General features: G+C 33.6%; 1 protein-coding gene across 1 annotated transcript in view; it reads right to left on the bottom strand.

Moving 5' to 3' along the window:
• Nucleotides 1–21,607, bottom strand: part of LOC106640451 (polypeptide N-acetylgalactosaminyltransferase 2-like) — a 294,122-nt gene that overhangs the window by 163,712 nt on the left and 108,803 nt on the right. Inside the window, exons 2-3 of the mRNA XM_089589846.1 lie at nt 8,474–8,637; nt 8,028–8,147 (exon numbers count right to left, since the gene is read on the bottom strand). Coding sequence (XP_089445972.1) covers nt 8,028–8,147; nt 8,474–8,637 — 284 coding nt within the window. The remainder of the gene's footprint in view (nt 1–8,027; nt 8,148–8,473; nt 8,638–21,607) is intronic.

Here is a 21,607-nt window from a genome sequence, read left to right on the forward strand (position 1 = left end):
AAAGTAGCTAGTAAGGAAAAGAGCTAGTAAGAAAATTGATAAGTGGTACACGCTTTCTGCAGTCAGTATATTAAAAAAATAGTTTATGACTAACAAACAATTAGAACTGAAAACCTCTAGTCAACGATTGATATCATACAAAAGCTCGGTTTTAGGTGTCTTCGGAGATTTTAGTTAGAATAGTAAAAACTTTTAAATTTTAGATATTGTGAAGGTCGTGATTAAATACAAGTATATTTATTGAAATAAATGGTATACTTTTACTATAGAGTTTTTATATGTGACGTCATATATTCATGTGTATTAATATTTCTGGGATCTACCTTTAAGAAGGATGGAAGGCATTGAGGACTCTTAGATACGATGCTGGATTTAAAGTGCCCCCAACATGTATTATGAGATACCTCAGTGAAAGTGTGTAGAGGCGTAGTCAGATTCACAAGCCTCTGACTCATGATACATATTGTCCTGGGATTATTGATATTGCTATGCATTAATTTATCTACTCTCTTATGGTACTATCTGGTGAAGTAATTTGCCGATTCCCTGGTATCACTCCAGTTCGCGTTGCCCTGGAGATCCACTGGTTCACCATCTACCTTAGAGGATAGCTCTGGTTCACACTGCTCTGGAAATCCGCTCTTTACTAATCAAACATAAGAGAGTAGCTACTGGTGAATAAGGAAAACTAGGAGACTACAATAGCCTCTTCGTCACTCGTCCTGCCAGAGTAGTGTATTTATTGTTTGTAAGGTATAATATAAAAAGTAATAATCAAATGCCAGACTCGTTGCTGAAGGCAAAAGTGACTAACATAAGCTGGTATGGGCCTTTTGATACCCTCTAGGAAAGCAGCGACGTCGGTGGCTTTGATTTGGTGACTCAGATAAAATAGTTGTAATCAACTAATTTGTATATTTGTGATCTAAGATATAAATGTAAGGCCTGAAGCGCATCTATCAATCCTTAAGAGGTTGAGTGGGCTAGATGTTCAAATTTTTAGCATCAAAATAGTGCATCAGCATTTAAATAAAGGCTAGTATCCCAAAAGTAGTACCGTACGAAAGTGTGAAATCAAATTAGGTCTAAAATCACAAAAGCCTTGAACCAAGTAACCCTGCATTTTCTGAATTAATACCGTAACTGCCTATCACCAGGTGACCTGGAAAGTTAACTTGAGACATTATTATTAATAAAAATAATTAATTAAATATTTCAATAATTTATTAAATTTTCAGGGCAATAATAAGTCTTTACGCTCACTAAATCACCATGAATCGCATCGGTCCCTTTTAGGTCCATCCAACATTAAACTACCTTGCCAATAAACATATTTTTGCATCTATTTCCGACGATGATTTGTCCACAAAAAAACTATATAGCCGGTCACTATTAAATCTAGCCAGTCAATAACTGGCAGACATCATAAGCAGAGTTGTTCGTCACGAGGCTGAGAACTCTGGCCATCAATGACCCTGCATGCATTATCTTCTCAACTTTAAGAATTCAACCAGAAATCAGCGATCCTCTCCAAGGTCTGCGCTGAATAAACCTAACAGTTAAGTTATAAAGGAGAAATAAACTTAAGCAAACGGAATAGTCCCTAACAGGCAAGCGTTATGAACCAATAGCTCTACCTTGGATTACCAAAACCACTAAGCTCAGCAAAAAAAAGGTGCTTTGGACACCAACGTCTCTGGCGTAACACGAAAAGACATTGGGAAAGAGCTCTACAACTAGCTTCAACGCTTTAGAGCGTTGTGATTTTTCTCCAAATCAGACTGGTGCTACACCAGCAGACTAAAGAAGATCACACAATCCACTTTCCAAGTGGGTAAAATACCATACATTTGTATTTATTGTGGTACTAAAAAATGGAGAGATTAGGCTTCAGGACTTAGTTGCTCTGGTAATCTAGTTTTAAGATTGGAAAAAACGGTACTTTTTAGAATCATTAAATTTTTTAAACTATTTAACAGCTTATTATTAAACCAAAACTGCATGGATTCCAAACAAAAAATGTTTTAATTGATATTAAAAGTCAACTCATAATGGTACTCTACTCAGTGAATTTCGAGCGAAGCCAAGATGGAAGGCTGCTAGACTTTAATAAAATAACTAATTATTAACAGAAGCACCTATCACCAGATGACCCGGGGTACTTAGCGTCAATTTTATCATACACTAGCAGCCCCCCGTCTCGGCTTCGCCCGAGACTTACTAAATAAAACACCGTAGTGTGTTGACATGTAATATGAAACGTTTTCAGTTAGAAATTTTACACATATTCCAGACACATCTCAGAACAAACATCTTCTTATTAAAAACATATTTTTTCGGAATCCATATAGTTTATTTGGTCAAATAATAAGGCATAAGAATTCAAAAAAATAATTATGCTGAAAAGTTCCCTGCGTTCTTTATGCCATAAAATAATCGGTGGCCATAAGAAGCCGTTGATTTACAGTTTCTTCCGTGTAATTCACGAAAAGGGATATTTTGAAGCTGTTAAGATTTTAAACTCCCAAAAAATTTATATTAAAAAAACTTTTTTTTTTTTCTCATGTCTCACGACTTTATTACCAGAGCAACAAAGCCCTAGACCTTAAACCCTACATTTTTATTGCCACAAAAAGACAAATACATTTTCTACTTATTTAAAAATCTCAAGTAGGATCTTTAAGGATTTCAGAGATTGCTGTGAGAGTACAATGAAAAGCTGATCTCTCACGTAATGGACTCTTTAGTTGTCGATTTTGACGCTGCTGTTTTAATCTCGATAAATTTTTTGCGTCAGTTTCTTGACGCCTAAGTAAATTTATATTTATTAGATACACTTGAAGTTTTTCTTCCAATTCACCCTCTTGCGACTTTTGGCATGCTTAAAATTTTTGTGACCCCTAAAGAGTTTTCTGTCAACTTTGTTGAGCTCTAATATATTTGTTGGCAAGATAGTTCGACGTCCAATGGCCCTAAAAAAGACCAGTGAGCTTCTTAAGTTAACTCTTTCTTGACTGCAGTTAACAGCAATTGTGACTGCCTGAATACTTCAGGGTGATTTTCTCTGGCCTGCTGTTAAAGACCCAGACTGATCCGGAGAAAAATTACAAAGTCCGAAGCTTTGGGGCTAGTTGTAGTGCTCATTTCCAACGTTTCCCGGTATAACGTTGAAGACGTTGGTGTCTAAAGCACCTTTTTTATTTGCAGATTCAGTTGTTTTGGTGATCTTAGATGGAGATATTGGTTAGTGATACTTGTCCAGTGAAGGCTGTCCCGTTGGCTTAATTTTTTTTTCTTTCACAGCTGTTATAGGTTTGCCCAGCGCAAACCTTGGAGAGGATCAGGTTTTCCTGGTTGAATGCTTAGAGTCAAGAGGGTAATATAGGGTTGTCGGTCAACGGGTTTTCCAGCCTTGCGAAGAACAACTCCGCAGGTGACGTATGCCAGTGAATGGCTGATTTGGTTTCATAGTGCCTGTCTTTAGTCAATATAGTCTTTTAGTCGACGAATCGCTTCCGGAAATGGTAGTAAAAATGTATTTGTTGGCAAGGTAGTTTACACTCTAGGTGTCCCCTAAAAAGAACCGGTGAAATTGAAGGTGAAGTAGGGAACGTAAATCTTATAATGGCCCTAAAAAGCGCCAGTGGTGAATTTTCCAGCTATTCGTTATTCCTGATGATAAAGAGCTGGCTACGGGTAGCTTGATTCTTACGCTGGGAGTCTCTATGTACGGAGACTGTGATGGAGGGAGGTACGCTGCTGTTTAAGGATATTTCGTCTTCGGGTCGTTCCCCAGATAACCAACTGCTCATTGTTACACAGAAACGTGATAATTTTTTTTATTATTGGACTCTAGGGAGTTTTATTGTTGTTATGTTGGTATCAAACACTGTAATACCTTTCGGGTAAGCGCGTTGGGGACGCGATGACTAACAAGGTAGCCGTTGTGGCTGCTTTTTCTCTTCAGAGCTGTTTTTGCTGGCTTACATTTGTAGCCAAAAATTCTCTAACTGCACCAGGCGGGATGGTGAGACTACCACACAACTCTGATAAGTTGGTGCAGATTGTGCTCTGGCTATATATGTCTCCTGATATTATGCCGGAGACGTCATCGGTTGGAAATTTGTTTTGTTGATCGCACTCGTCGAAATCCAGGGTTAACGGAAACGTAGGTCCCTTTACTCTTAGAGAAGAGTGTCGTCTGTAACCGGGATATCCAGCTGCAGGACTGTAATTTTCACTGTCCATGCAGCTCGTTATACTGCCGAAGCACGACTGCATCAGAGATCGAGACGCTCTGGCGTATTATAACCACACTTATTTAATTCTGTTGCAGGTAGCCTCGATTTTATGTCGACGCCACCTAGCGGATTTTACTGAACTAAGGTGAAAAGCTGGCGTATTTTTGAAAAACTTTGAACTCATTTATTGCTATTGTTATTCAATTTTTTAAGATAAAAACTATACTAAAACCATCTAAGAAGTTTCATGAATCAGTGTGCAAAATTTCAGCAAAATCGGTTCAGTAGTTTTCGCGGTTAGCGATTACAATGGTTTTAGCGACTTTGCTTTATATATGAGTGAGATTTAACGATTGAATCTCAACATAAATGCCTATTATTAGATGACTCGAGGTACTTAGTGATAGCTTGCATATTCAGCCAAGCCCTGATCAAACATTAAGCCCTTAAGTAACCTCGTAAACGGCTAATATTATTAATCATAACTTAAATTATTAATAAAGTATTTACAAAGCACCTAAGAAGAACCAGCAATACATGCTCAAATTATCAAAATAAATCGGTCAGTAAATGTCTCAGGTCATCTTGTGATAGGAGCTTGTGTTACAAAATAATATTCGTTTAATGAACAAAGTTTTTACTAAGTACCCTGGGTTACATAAATAGAGTCACTTATGTAATTAATTATTTATTTTTAAAACTAATAAAGTGGCTAGTTAACACCCTGACTTACCTAGTAATGGGCATTTATGTTATAAATTGTTTATTTTTATTAATAATAAAGTGACTGGTGAGCACCTTACGTTACCTGGTAATAGACACTTATGTTATTAACTATTCAAATAGTAAAGTAGCTAGTAAATGCCCTGAGTTATGTGGTGGCAAGGATTTATATCATTAATTATTAATTTTTATAATTAATTAAATAGGAGTAAGCACCTCGAGTCACCTGGTGATACCCAATTATGTTATTGATTTATTACTTTTACTATTAATAAAATATCGGGTGAACACCCCGAGTCATCTGGTGATAGATACTTATGTTATGAATTATTAATTTTTATTAATAATAAAGTAGCCGTTGAACGCCCTAGGTTATTTGGTGATAGATGCTTGTGTTAATACTTAGTTTTGTTGATAATAAAATGACCAGTAAATCCGCTGGTTCTGCTGGTGGTAGAAACTTGTATTATTAACTAATGCATGTGCATTAAGTTATCAAAGTGGCCATTTTATGCTTTAAGTTTAGGTGCCAGGTCAGGTCCCGTGGCCTTTTGCTTTAGAACAGACCCGCCAAAGTTTTTTTTGTGTATTGCAAAAATGGGAGCAATTAAATAAAATAAAAAAAAAATTTCAAAGAATTTTTTTGAAAAACTCCTATTTTTGCAATTTGTTTATAAAATTTGTTAATTACAAAACATTGATCACCATCGGTATCACGATCCACAATCTATAATAGTATTTAGCAGGCAAAACTTAAAAAAATAATCTGTATCGAGCTGTCCAGATAGAAAACATTTAATGACAGCATAACATGTATATCGCCTAGGCCGTACGGTTACATTAAAAAGGCACGGACCGTCGACCTCGTTAGATAAAACCAACAAAATAAAATCAATTGATCTTTTAATATTAATTTAATACTATGTTGGGCACATAATTTGAGAGGCGTTGAGTGTAAAAATATATATTGGGCTTCCCATAGCAAGCCATTAAAAATAGCGAAAAACGCATTTTTTTGAAGTTCTCGAACTTTTTACGAGAACAGTATTGGATTTAGGGATGTACTGTAAATAAACTTTTTTGTTCAAAATACGCTGGAGTAAGGAAAAATTTTTTATACGCAATAAATCGAAAATTAATATTTGTTTTTAAAATTTGTTAATAAAAAAGAATTGTTTATGCGGATCGCGACCCACCGTCGATAATCGTGGATAATCGTGTCCAGGAGGCGTAAATACACGAAAAAAACTTTGGTGGATCCGCATATCTCGCACTTCGTCAAGGGGACAGATTATTGGAAAGGTCACCAAAAAGAGTTCACGAAGACAGATATTATGCACCAAACCTAAATTACTTTTATGAAAAAGACTTCTAGAGTATTCATAAAAATTAGTTTTAACAAACTTATAGTTTCTGTTTAATGTTTGCAGGTTAGATAGTGATCTAAAAAAAATTATAACAAAAAAAAAAAATCTCGGTCGATCAAAACGTGTTACGGTTCGAAAATCTGAAATTAATGAATATTACATTATGTATTCTCAGTTTTACAACAAGTGTAAGAAATTTAACATCAGAATGTTACAAAGAAAAATTTTTTTTTTATTTTATTCAATTGCTTTTTGCTGACATAATTGTTTATAGCACCCTTAAAAGTTAGCTATACCTTGGGTCTTTGAAGCCTTAATTCATTCAGAAAGTTTCCCAGGTTTCAATATCACGTATCGCTTACAATGTGATACTTCTTCGAACTCCTGATTTTTTGATAAACAGTGAGAGAAAATTAGCTACATACAGAAAATACTATATAGAAAAAACTTTTATCTTCCATCTTCAATCGATAAAAGTTTAAAATTTTAGATTATATTTTTGTTTGAAAACATCCTCCAACTACCAGTTTTGCACAAAAACTGCAAGAAATAAGACGATCACAGAAATGTCTGTATATTGTCTAGAGTTGATTCGTTGATTTTTTTTTGAGTGCTTAACAGTTAAACATAACTTCGTACCCTAAAATTATAGATATGGTGAGGCATTGGAGCCTCCTCACTAGGATTTTATGACATTAAGAGAGTTGTAATCGTTTTGTTTTTACTTGTTTGTGTTTTAATATTGATTATCATAATAATAATAATTGTGTAATCAATTTGATATTACTGAAAAATTTTTACTTTTTTTTATTCTTATTAACTAGCTGTAATAACTAATCAAACAAAATTTATTAAATATTCTAGTATTCCCATACCTTTTAAAGTGTATATTTTTATTCGATTTTGATGATTCAATAAAGGATTTTCATTTCTATTTTAAATATCTGAATGTGCCACTCTCTTTATGAAGTTGGAAAATGAAATGGTAAATATGTTTTTAAATTTATAGGTTGTGTTAGTGTAGGTCTGCCACTCCCAGGGGTACTTCTGTGCGGAGCTAGGAGAGCTACTTTCTGTAATTATCCGTTAAAAAACTTTCAACCAACCTCAAGGTGGCTAAGACGTTTTTTATCCAACTGCTGACGTAATAATAAAATTAATTGTATTGTAACTTAAGTGTCCTAGATTCAATAGCAAAGATAAAAGGGCATGGTTGATAACCCTATTTTTGATAAAATGCCGTCTGTAAAATTTTTATTTCATCATACTGTCTAAAACTTGACTTAAAATTTGTCTATAACTCAGAGTAAAGTATTAAGTCTTTGTGAATGCGAGAAGTACTTATGGCTCTATTTCTGCTGATTTTGTTGGAACCTTAAAAAATAATTTGTTTGCTAGTCAGACTTATTGTTAGTAAAAATTTATAAAGAAGTGATTTGCCATCTTCTGTGCAAGCATAAATAATATAAAAAAGTTTGTATTCTTTCGGTAAATAATTTATATTTTTTAAAAGCAATTTCATCTCACTTGATTTTAGATCTAGCAAAAAAAATAGTTGTTTTAAATATAAGTGGCAAATTAGTTTAAAAATATTGTTACTCTTCTTGGGTTTTGAGATTCATACGACACTAAACGGCGCAGTCACCTTAATTAAGAAGAAGTTTAAAAAATTTATTACATGTATAATGAAACTTACATAGTATTACGCGTATCAGGAATATCACGATTACTTGGAAGACTATCTGAAGCTTCTTGGTTGAACTTGTTTCTAGCGTATGGATCTTCCCCAGCTCCCAAACTTCCTCTTGAAATGTACCTATAATTTGAAATTTTTATTTAAAAATTAAAAAATTGTGTAGTTATAAGTTTTAATCTACTTCGGAGCTTAAATATGACATTGAACAAAACGATTGACCATTCATCATCAAATGTTTTAAAGATATCACTATAAAATCACTGATAATCTAGAAACTACCATAGTTAATGATACATGAATCAGTTGGATGATACGTAAACAAAAAAATGTTATTTATTTTTTTCTGTCTGAACGTATTATTTACTGAAGAGTATTTACAAAACTAAAATTTTAACTATGAAAAATAAAAAGTTTTGGATTTGCTGGAGCAAAATGATTAACCTTACCCTTGCTCGTCAAAGTAATTCCAGGTAACTCGTGGATCAACCGTAGGAGCGGGCGAAACTTCTGATGTAATAACTGCAGTACCGTCTGGATCTGTGTAACTAGCTGAACTTCCAAAAGAGAGACCAAGTGCTGTCTCTTTCAAACGCAGAGCACGGTTTTCATTCTGCAATACATAAAACAAAAATTAAGGAAACAATATTTGGAATATATCAATATATATATATATATATAATTCACCAAAGTCAGACTAAACTATTTGTATAAATACTTAAAAAGAGTGAGTATTAATAAATCAACTACAGGATTTCATTTTTAAAGTTATACTTCTATAGACACGTTATGCGCTAGACTCAATCAACGACACCAACATTCTGACCTTGAGAAAATGTGTGATAAGAGTAGATATTTCATTGTACTCCTTCCGTTCCCAGTACTCTTTCCACGCCACCACAATATGCTTTATAAAAAATAAAAATTTTAACTTTACACTTTAAACGTGTACCTAAATACGCTTGCATTTAGAGTGTACCCACTCTGCTATGAGCGGTCTGAATGTATGAAATTTAGTTACTTCTTTTTATGAGGTTATTGCGTGGTTTGTCAGCGTAACCTATTATTTGGATCCAAGCTTGTGTTTAATAACCTGGGATTTACACGAAGCGAGTAGGAGAGACACGGGGCTAAGAAACTATGAATATCTCGTGAAAAAGTATTTTCTTACTAGTATCTTAACTTGGCCGTTGAGTGAAGGGGCACAAATACCTGTAATCGGGGGAGCAAGGATTTTTAACCTTTTAGAGTAACCACAACTATTTAAAGAGGTGGTGCACACTCTAGTCGTTACGTAGACATACAATTGAGGGTATATTTAAATACTCGCAACGCGTCTGGAGTTACCAATAATATTCGAAGCAGTGTGGCACACTATAGTGTTAACATAAAAAACGTGGTATATTTTAATTCGCGATCTCGAGGTTACTACTACCACTCTCAGTTGCGGTGCGTACCTCAGAGTTTGTGTCGAAACTAGTTTAGTATTTACTCGTGAAAGACCTAGAGGGTATCACTACCACTTACGTAGCAGCGCAAACCTCAGAACTTATGAACGCGTATGTACTAGGAAAAAAAAGGAAAAGCTAGAAAGTAAAAAATTACTCAAACAACTTACTTTTATTTAGAACTCTAAAGTGATACATAAAATGTACTAATATGTGGTGGTAGAAGCGGACTCTACTCACTGCATCTCCATTACGACAAAATAAAATTTACTCGTGGAGGACCGTGAGATAGCAGAGACGAACTCTTACTACCTAGTCGACCGTTCGAGGAAAATTTAAAAAACTCGTCTCGTGGTGAGCCGTGAGTTAGCAGAGATAGACTCTTACTACTTACTCCACAGATCAAGGGGTGATAGGCAACTTTGTATTTTCAGAGTCTCCAGACTCCGGACCCTTTCATTACGAGTAGCAAACCTTGGTCATGCGCAGACTCGAACATGATGCAGAAAAGCTTGCCGGGGAAGAATATTGAGGAAAAGACAATAGCCCAAGATCCAATTTACTGGAGTTGCTCAAGTTTAGCCACTCAAAAATTGGCACTTCTCATATCCGGCTCACTCTCCTCTGTGCGCCAAGGAAAAGGAAGGTGATTCAGTTATTTATTGCAGTTCTCTTTTGCATCTGAATTTTACAAATTTTTATAAATAACTTAATATTAACTTTTGGACAAAATATTACTTATATCGACTGATTCTAGTTACTTTGTTTATTCAACTAAGCCTATTGCAAAAAAATGGAGAAAATTGCTTAACATTCCGATTAATTGCTTGATAAATAAACGGTTGCGGCGTTATGATATATCAGTAAGATATAATAAATTGGGTTAACTTACAACAAGAGCAATGTCTATGATGAAATTACTTATAGATATAATAGTATAATAATAGTAATCATAGCCACGAACAAGAGACATAGACACGACAGTCTCCAAAGAAAAAGGCTCTTTCCATAGATAACGTGAAGTACGTAGAAGTCCGCCCGTCATCCGGCACCTTAAGAGCAAATCGTGTTGCATGGGTAAAGACGTTCTCGGCTTTCACTTCTGGCTTTGATAAAACATTCCATACAAAAATAGGCTGGGTTAATTGCAGGTTGGGCCTGCAAAAAGTAGGATAGAACGCTGCTTTAGATGCCTAGGCTTTAGGCGTCTTGCAAGTAACTGCAAGAGCACTGGAAGGACTGGAGCATATTAGAGGTGCGATAAAAGTGGTAATCAGGCTAGGACTTGCCCAAAAAAGAGGTTAGTTGCTACCTATGCTGGGACATGATCCTAACACTCCACCTGCACCATGTGGCTGGTTCCGTGAGATGTGGGGAACATATTAGGAGAACTGCGGAGAAGGCCTTTAAGGTGACAGAATCTCTGTCATGACTAATGCCGAATATTAATGGGCCACGAGACTTCAAAAAAAGGATACTTGCCTTAGCGTCGAACTCCATCGTGTTGTATGGCATAGAGGTCTGGACAGATGCGTTGGCGATGGCATGGTCCTGAAACCACTTAGCATCTGTGCAGCGGTTTGGGGCCCTGCGAGTCATCTATAAGTGCTGCACGGTATCTTTGGCCGCAGTAATAGTGCTCGCGAGAACCATGCCTATTGTCTTTTTAGTCATCAGGAGTGCAGAAAAAAATTTCTGGCAGGTTGAATCAAGTTGGACAACGCTCATAGGGAGAATAGCTTGCAATGCTAGCTGCAAGAGCGGAATGAGGCTGATATGGGCAGGTGGACTCACCGACTCGTACCAGTCCTGAGTATATGGCTTTGTCGTGGCCACGGTGAGGTGAACTGTTACCTCAAACAGTTTTTCTCAGACCATGAACAGTTTAACGCACATCTTTACTGCATGGCTCTAAGACCAACATCTAGTTGTGATTATTGCCTTGGGGTGAACGATACAGCAGAGCACACTGTTTTCAGTGTGGAAAGTGGTACAAGCAGTGGCAGCAGCTAGAAGACCGTCTGGGTAGGGCCTTAACGCTTGAAAACATTGTCAGCGTCATGTTAAGAAGCACAAGCGCTTGGAGGGCTGTTGACGGGTTTGCCTGAACAGTTCTTAAGGAGAAAAAGAGGGAGGAAATTGAGGCGACTTCCTGACGAAATTATGCTATCCCACGCTGCTCTGAGCTTTCTAACTTATAAACAAGGGTGAGCACCAAGCATTTAGTGGCGCTTGCAAAGATTGCAGCCTACGAAGAAGCGCTAGATGCCGGGTACCGGTTCTCAGGAACCCCGAGTCTTTTTCAGAACTTGAGAGGATTGGCACCTCTAGCAACTGGTGGCGAGTTTTCTCGCTAATGCTGTGAGATACGATGTTCTTCGTGATGACTTCACCCTGGAGAAACGCTAACGCTATTCCGGTGGGGAACTAAAGCTACGCAGCATGGGGGGAGACCTGAATATTAGTAGTCTAATAAGTGAATCTACTGAGTCCCACATTACCGTTGTTCCTCCAGTGTGGAATAAGTTATTTTTAATGTAAATATTCATTTTCTATTTAGTAATTATTTTTGTTGGATAATAATTTATATCAATTAATATATCAATTTTGCAATAAACGAATTTAAAAAAAAAAAAAAATTTCTTTTTAACTTAGAAAATAGTAGTTTTAACAGTATATTACCAATAAATGAATTAATAATTATTAATTTATCATGAATTTGTTAATTTTATAATAAATAAATAATTGTTGGTCTAATATTTTTTATTTCATTTTAAAACTTTCAAAAATGTTTGAAATAGTTTCACATTTTTTTTTTTTCGTAAATGATTTTATCATACAAGGTTCTATGAACATATTAATTGATTTTTATTGCGATTTTATTTCTTCACAATCTTTTCATTCGTGGCTAAAGTAATTTTTTGAGTTAGAGCCATTTATCAATGATAGTAGGGTGAAAGTTGAGAGAGGTGGGAAGAGCGCAAATATGTAGCAATGGTGGTACCTATTCTTCCTATATGGATATACTTACAGACATGTTCTTACGCACATGCAAGCCCTTCTTTCTTGTTTTATAAAAAAAAAACTTGTAGATCTGTTTGAAAATATAATACGGGTATCCAAAAGTAATCTTTCATACAAAAAAAAATCAGTGATTTCTACAGATCATATAAATACAGTTTTACACGATTCATTCATAATATTATATGTGAAATTGAGAATTTTAAAAGTAAACATATTAAAAAAAGGATATAGTTAAATGATCTGAAATTTTTTATGGGTATCTTTTGTACTATTTTGAATGTCTATTAGATGTTTAAATAATATTTATCGAAAAAACATATGTTTGATGTATGATGAAATCGTACCATTTTGTACTGGCCACCCTGGCATCATGTCGTGTCGTACCATGGCTTTAATTTAAACTTTCTTACCTACTTAATATATGTATTGTTCATAACTGTGCATTTATTAAGTAATAGAATATTTGTGGAAATCATACTCAATTAACGTATATATACTCATTTCACCGATAATTGCACTACTTTCGTACACAATATCATTTTGTAGAGGGTATATTTATATTCGTATATTATGTGCTATAAAATTTCATAGAAGTATAACTGTATACCTAGGTACCCATATACTCACTGTCCACTGGTTTTTATTTAATTTCCAATAAATATTTCAATAAGGAGATGCTACATTCGTCCAGGTTTGAGAAAAATAAGTATAGGGAAATCACACCAGATAACCAAGATGCTTTGATCGGCCTCTAGCTGAAGATAATAAACTGTTGTGACCCAGTGACTTTAATAAAATCTCAAAAAGTGTATTACGCCACAAGAAACATAATCACGGTATTTACTCCCTAGTGTGTAATTGCCTTCCTTACCTTCGGCTTGGAAGTCAAATACGTACTTTTGTCCCATGTAGCATGTACGATTTTTACCTTCCTCCGTTAAAATATGAGGTTTTCAGGGTGGAGAGTGTGACATAACATCTTACGTAAGACTCGTATAACCTGCACATTGAAAAAGTATTATAGCATGAGCTGCAAGGAAATTGACTCTCAAGCCGTAAGCTAGGATGTTTAACTCGCAGATTGAGACAAAATACTTTTCTATGAGCAGAGAATGCAAGTTCTTAGCTGGGAGAAATGTTGCACTTTCGTCCCAGAAATCAGGGAAGAAACGTCGTCTTTTGGTAAAGATACATGGTAAAAAATTGATTGATCAGTAAGGTAAAGATTGAAGTCTTGGCGAACTTTAGCAAACTTAATCAACAGTGCAAGCAATATAGATCGTGCAACTAACGCCCATTGAGCATATGTGACGTTTTTTTTGCAATACAAGCCGTACAGTTAGACGAATTTAAAGTGCTTTGTGGTTGAACGCTTGGAATGTTAAGAACCGAGCCCTCAAGCTCCAAAAACTAAATGCTGAAAGTTTTGATAGCAATTAAACAGCTCTATGTCTTAGAACTGAGCCTTAATAATGTGTTTAAAACTTGCCAAAAACTAGCTCTTTTCCAATTTTCTAATTTAATGTTTTAGTTATTTCAAGTGGCACAAGTTTATGCATGTATATAAATAGTGACAATTGTCTGCTAGGCTCATTAAGCTTATCAGTTTTGACTGGTCATTGCTTTTGTTCAATTCTTATGGATATGACCAAATTAATTGTGGCTAGATTTTGTATGTTAATTGCTCTATATAAAGTATTTGATAACCAAAGTAGTTCTACTGTTCAATCACGCCTTTGGTGTTAAAAAAAAAGGTGAACTATCTTTTTTTTTCATTTCTTATTGTAACCTATAAGTCATTTTTCAATTGCTTGTATTAATGCAGATAGATCAAGCTTTTTTTGTAACAAAAATTTTTCATACTGCCCAAGAGTTTGACAGTCCATTAATTATACTAACTTTATACATTGAAATTCAAAAATCTAAAAAGTTCTTACATAAATTACGTAACACTTCTTTTGACAGATGTTGATGTTTAAAGTATGAAAAGTTTTGAACGAAACAGAGCCATTCCACCTTGCACCTGGTTTTTACTTAAGTGCAAAATTTTGTTTTCATCAGGTAAAATTGTTACTTAATTTTTGTACATACATTGATTCATAAGGTCTTACTCTACATTGTTAGCATTCGAGATTCATATGAAGCAGCTGAGTAGAGTGTTGGAAACCTAAGACACGTTTCCCAGTCACGAAATGTGATGTCCAAGTTGACTACACTAGACTCAGAAGTAAGTATATCATTCCTAGGTTTTAAATTCATCTCTTGTGAATCCACCAGCAGCCAAGAAATATGGTAAAGGTTCTAAAAAAAATGTGTATAAGCTATTCTCTGTTTCTGACCTTACCAAAGAAGTTAATTCAGGTAAGTTTCATCCAAAGCATCATCACATTAAAATTAGTTACCCTTACAGTTGCTTTAACTTTGTTGAAAACTTTTTGTATTAATTTCTTGCCATTGTTATCTTACAGAGAGGAGTGATAAGGTTGAAAGCGATGCAGGCATAAAAATTACTCTCCAAAACTTTGTTTAACTCAAGTAGTTTAAGATGGTTTTCAATAACCCATGTTTTTTTTAAGTGATACTGTAAAGAGGAATGAGGAGCAACCAGCATTTTAATCGGTTCATACGTAGACTGATGAATCAGACCTATCATTTAAGTCTTGCATAACAGGTCATTAAAATATGTACTAGTCGCTGTAAACTGTTTCTGACGATTAGTTTACTTGAATTTCAAAAAACCAACTTTCATCGCAGGTAGAGTCTCAAAAAAGCTTGATAATTTGTTTCTTGAATTTAAAAGCTATGAAAATAAAAAGTATAAGGCTATCGATGACATAATCGAAGAAATAAAAAGTCTATGCATTCAAAGGAAGCCCCAGATGAAATGCTAAAAGTTATAACATTTTAAGACTTTCAGGGCAAACATTCAAAATTTCATTTTCCCTTATAAAGTATGCAGGAATTTCAGTTATTTTCAGAAAATCAAAACTTTATAATATTGGTATAAAATCGAACTTAATATGTTTAGCTCTTTAACGATGTACTTATTTTTGTTGATACAATTATTGCTGTTTTACTGTGAACTGATTCTAATTAATTTAATTCTAGACACAGCACTTAAATACAGTTAGAAATTTCAACGTGAATTTAATGGACAATATTTTAACTCTGTTTAAGGGTACTGAGTTGTATAACATTCTGGAAGGTACAATTGCAAACAATCTACATTTTTTTGTTTGATAATTTTAGTCATAATCCTAAAAAATTTCAGTTTCTTTCATACAACAGCAATGCACTCTGATAGAAAAACATACATCTGAAAAAGATGTTTTAAGTAGACTTGGAAGTATATTCTTATATGCTAAGGACTGGAATAGTGAAAGGGCAGTCAGAAAAAAAAATTCAAACTATGTGATTTTAATATTTATTATAATTTGATGCACCATGCATACAAACCGTCCATCAGTAGTAAGACAGTAAATTTATATTTTTATAAAGTGCTGTGTTGATTAATTTTTCATCATAAATTTTTACTGTATGTATGGTTAACACTAATAGTCCTTTTTTCTCAAAAAAAATAATTGACGTAATACAAAGAAATAACCTAACGTATCCTAACGAGGGCACCTATGTAGCGTCCTGTTATACAGCGCCATCTAACACTGTACTAGTGTCAAAGTGGTAGTGCGCTTACTTTCTACCTGGAGATCTTCGAGTTCGATGTACCATAGGCAAATCATAATTCAAAAACGTTTAATAAAGTCTTATTAGAAGAGCCGAAGGTCTCAAAAGTGTTATTTGTTCGTTGTTCAGTATAGAACTACGCAATCCATTCAAAGTAGAGTTTCTTACTTGCGTTTGTAGATTTTCCAAACTCCATTGTAATCTTTGATACCGCTGTTTGGATAAGCGTAGCTCCAAGTGCACCCTAAGTTTGCTTTTTTCAGACTTTCTAAGTATATTTTACAGTTTTTGGAAGTTGCTTCATAAGCTTTAAAGTTACTCTTCCATAATTTTAATCTTTTCACTTAGATTTTCTTGATGACGCATCATTGAACTATTGGTACTCAAAATTTGATCCCGCCCTACAGGGCGGAATACAATTGACGGGCGGAAAGTTGCACTTTCTGCTCTTGATAAAAAAATGTTCTTACATCTGGCAGAAACATACAACAACCGCGCCTTCGGGCGCGCAAGTTTTACTTTTTGCCCTAGGTAAGAAATATAGTAATTTTTTATTGCAAGTAACGTTACATTATGTATAATTATGTTAGGTCGCGGGTTTTTTTTTTTTTTTTCTCAATCATTATCAATATAACCCTTACGCTCAGACTTAGGTAGTTGAACATCATGTAGTCAATTAGAGCTTAGAGAAGTGACTCGGAGAATGATATCAGTAGACCAAAAAAGTGGGTGAAAGATTATGTCTCGAAGCTCTATTCCTACCCAGAAAAAACTTCATACATGTTAATGTATATTTTTGTCTAAAGTTGGATTTGAATCCTGGCCATCAAAATGTGAAGGCAGGCATGATATCTACCAAATTTCAGTAGGTAGTATAATAAACCAGCCGGAAAAAAGTAGTCCAAAACTTTGAAAACAACACCGATTCTAATGAAACTGTTTATAACGTATCCATAGAACCTCAAGTAACATTTAGCTATCCCAACCTCATCATCGGGACATACAGTCTTAACTCAGGGTATTTGTTGTGAGAGTAAAGACAATCTAGAAAAAATGTTTATTACAATAAATATAACTTCTGTACGGCTTAGTAAGTGTTATTAAAAGATGATGTGAGGAATCTTCTTTACTACACAAAATATGTGAAGTGATTTTAGTGGGTGCATAACTCATACGCCTATAACAAAGTCTAGCAAAAATCCTCGATGCTGCTATCATAAGAAACTATGATGTCGAATTATATGTATCTGACTGTCCAAACAAAAACAACGTTAGCTGTTTGACTTTTTGTATTGTGTATGAATTATACACCCACGAAAATCATTTCACATATTTTTTGTAGTCAAGAAGATTGTTCACATCATTTTTTAATAACACTTAACCATACAGAAATTATAATAATTGTAATAAATTGCAATTAATATAATTTCTGAATAGTTGTACTGTTTTTGGCACAAAATTCCAGTTATTGGCAAAAAATGTGTAACTAAATGTTGATTTATTAAATTGCACTGCAGAGGATATTTGTGTCACAGCGTCAGATCACTCAGATTCTACAACATTCCGGAATGTATGTATGTTCTCATAGCTGATTTAATATTTCATAAGTTCTTGTATCTATACAAAAATTAGTTGGATAATGAGTCTAACAAAGTCCCTGCTGGACTATAGTTACATATTTTAATCAACATATCTCATACAGTTAACTGACTGACGCGTAGATAAAGCCTCAGACAGCCGAACGGACGGCAACCTCTTATGTTGCTGTTTTGGAACTCTGCTGCATGATCCGATGTAAGACAAAAGCGACGGGGGTGGAAATATACAAGAAAAAGAAACACTTCAAAATTTATCGCAAAGTAACCACTTATAATAGCGGTTCTTTGAAAGCTTATATCCTGTTTATAATAATAAAATTGTAATACCATCCAAAACGATCGGGTAGTTATCGCACGGGTGAGCAAAAAAAAAAAAAAATTCATCAGGCAATCACTTAGAAAAAAATAGTTGAAAAAACCGAATTATGTAGCGAAATGTTTTATAAAATGCAGTAAAAGTGCTTGAAATCAGATGTCAATTATTTTGGGTGAGTGTGATTATGTTGAGATGGCTTAAAACATTTAGAAATACTGATTTTTTATTTTTTATAATTTCTTAAACACTTCTTATTTATATGTCGACGTAAGTGTATACACGTAGTTAGTAACGTTATCAAATTTCAATTTGTAAATTTATCAATCTTGAGATTAAAATTTTCGTATTGTCGTCTCTTTGTCGAAACTTGTCAATTACGAGTCATCAAAGCCATAAAAAAGAGCTAGCTTAGAAATCAATTAACGGATCTTTTTGGAAGAAGGAGGTCGGAGTTCAAGCCCTTGAAGTGAATTCTTTTTCTATTTACAATGTTTATCTGTATTTCAAAAATCTCGATGAAATTCCGACGTATCGATATAAAAACGCTGTACGAGGATGTATGACCTATCGAGTAATGAGCATAATTCATAGATTTAGACATTCATTAACTCATAAAAATTTTCCCTTTATTGTACAATAATTACCATTATGGACTAATAGCTGAAAATTTTACGTTAAAATCCTTGTAACTGGCTTAAATGAAGAATAATACTTTGTAGAGTCAAGACCTCTTTTTTTCAAAACTAATAAGGGATGTAACTAGCTGTAAGTCGAGAAAATCAGGTAAGCAGAGTTAGAATAAAAGGGTTGACAGGACCACTGGATCTGATGTCACCTACAGCTGTGTTTATGAATCCATAAATTGCACTAACGTAGTGTCTCTTATACTGACGTGCATAGATGTATATACTTCACTGCGCGCTGAAGAGTAAAACTTGATAAGACTTTAATCAACGATGTGTCATTATGATTCAAGAGAGCATGGCTGTTTCTTTACGACCACATGCGTGGTACATGAAGCGAGTGTTGACTTTTTCTGCACATTTCTTGATAGAATAAATTGTATCTGTAAATTCAAATCTAACATTTAAAATACTTTATTATAATAATGATCACTAATATGAAAATATAACAAAACATAAACTATGGATTTTTCTTTAAGCTCTTAGGTATTGCATTTCAGTCTAAAAGCTCCAGCTATTCTCGAGGATATTCTTACCAAGTAATCGGACATCACGAAGAAAAGTGCAAGAAGAAAAAATAAAATCTATAGAAAAGAAGGGATGGAATGTATGGATGAGAATTTAATTGAGTGCGTGTTATATAATTTTTTTTTTGTGCGTGTGAATGTATAAAAAAAATGAGTAGGTAGAAAAGCATGAGCTCAGTCAATCAGAAGAAAAGCCAAGAGGAATAAGAAGCTTCTCCTACTTCGTTTATTCTACAGGTCTCGCTAATCCACATAAAGCAGTCCTCGGAAGCTTATACAAGACATGCAATTGTAAAGAGCGCTTAGGAAAGACGCTGAAAATTTTTTGAGCACTTTACAGAAAGTTGGTGCTTTTTTCCATACCATTGAAAAGCTGTTCGAGTGTAGTAATGCTATCTTAGATTTTTATAATTGCATTTATGATGATTGCATTCATGAAGACATTTTACGTTACGTATATAATTATTTAAAAAGCTTAACTATTATTTTACTGTACTCGCATACTTACTGTTTTTGAAGAGTCATTTATTTTGATAACAAAGTTACGAGTTAAATAAAACACGAACACAATCACCAAGTATTAGATACAGAGTTTATGACCACCAAAACAATAGTGTTGCATCAAAATTACATCAAAATAACCGCAATGAAAACGGCTATGCTTTATTAGAATTAAAGAAAATTTTAGGATGTCACGACACTATCTTAGAATTTTAGCCACATTCATACCAGAAGCTTTAGAGCCTCAACTCGTTCTACTTATAAATTCACTGTCTGGTTATTATAAATGAACCTTTGTTTTTGCTTACTTATAAATAAATTAAATTTTTCATTTAAAAGTAAAGTGTTTTGATACAAAGTAAAACAAATATATTTTTATATTTTTTAAAAATTTTGGAAATTTAAAAGAAATATTTATATTTTGAACTGTTTAAAAATTTAATAATACTAAATATATTGTATTTTTAAACACAAACAGAAAAAAAAGAATTGTTACAAGTCAATAATTTGAGGACTTGAATTACGTAATATGAAACAATGAAGTTATTGGAAATTTAAAAAATTTTTATAATTATTGTTCAAAGTTGTATAATTAGGCATGAATTTTTGTGTACCTAAAACTTTCTTTTTAATGGGTATTCCCATTACGTGACAAACAAAATGTAAAAGAAAATTTGACAGCTGTGCTGGAGCACAAAACTCACCAGCAACATCTTTGATTGTCTTTGCATACTTTTTCAGTACCAAAAGTACATCTCTTAAAATTCTTTTTTGCTTGGTTTCTAGTGTAGCTCTATTACACATAAAATAACAAAAATCGTTCGAAAATTGCCAAAACATTGTTTTGTACTGTTCTGACTAGTAGCTACATGAACTCTGTTTAATAAAATTCTTAGTATGTTCATAGTGCAGAAAACGAGTAATCGTAAATAGAAAAAAATTATTTTTTAAACCGTTAAATTATTCATAGAAAGTTATTAGCAAAACTTTTTTAGTTACACACACATAAAGTACTTACTGCTGAAAAACGGATTAGAATTAAATTAAGATATATCGATACAGGAATCAGTTGAAAAAAAATTTCTTTTATGTTTTTTGTTAATCACCGTTGTTTGCGCGTTTAACAAGTTGTAATGATAATTGTAATAGTAATGATAATAATAATAATAATAGTAATAATAATAATAATAATAATAATAATAATAATAATAATAATAATAATAATAATAATAGTAAGAATAATAATAATAATGATAACAATAACAGTAATTATAATTATTATTATTATAATAAAGGTAAAATTTCAATATCTACTATAATTTTAAGTATTTTTTACCAAAAATTGTATCTATAAATTGATCTTTTGAACGTCTGAGAGTAGTATTCACAGTCAGCGTTTGTCACTGTAGAAAAATCAGTAGTAGTACAGTATGATTAGTCAGACCCACATTTTACAGTCGTTAAAAAGAACATTTATCTACAGGTAGAAATATCAAACCCAGATACTTTATTTTCCAAGTTCAGAAAACTATTTGCAAAGCTATCGATTATTAAAACACACTATCCTAAGAAACATTTAAGTACACGATTCTGGACAATAGAGAATAATTTGAAGTAACTATAAATACGTTTGTTGGCTGATAAAATAGCAAAAAATTTATTGACGATGTAAAGTACAAATAACGTTTGCCGTGCATTAGTTCAACTATCCGAGTATATTTATTTGCAAAAAGTTACCTTCATCTTTAGTGGTGAGAAAGAGCTCGCTGATATTTGAGGATAAAAAAAAATTGAACAGAATA

This window comes from Copidosoma floridanum, unplaced genomic scaffold (assembly GCF_036245765.1).
Source record: "Copidosoma floridanum isolate Cflo_tuat_1 unplaced genomic scaffold, Cflo_Japanese_pri ptg000001l, whole genome shotgun sequence".
Classification (NCBI taxonomy): domain Eukaryota; kingdom Metazoa; phylum Arthropoda; class Insecta; order Hymenoptera; family Encyrtidae; genus Copidosoma; species Copidosoma floridanum.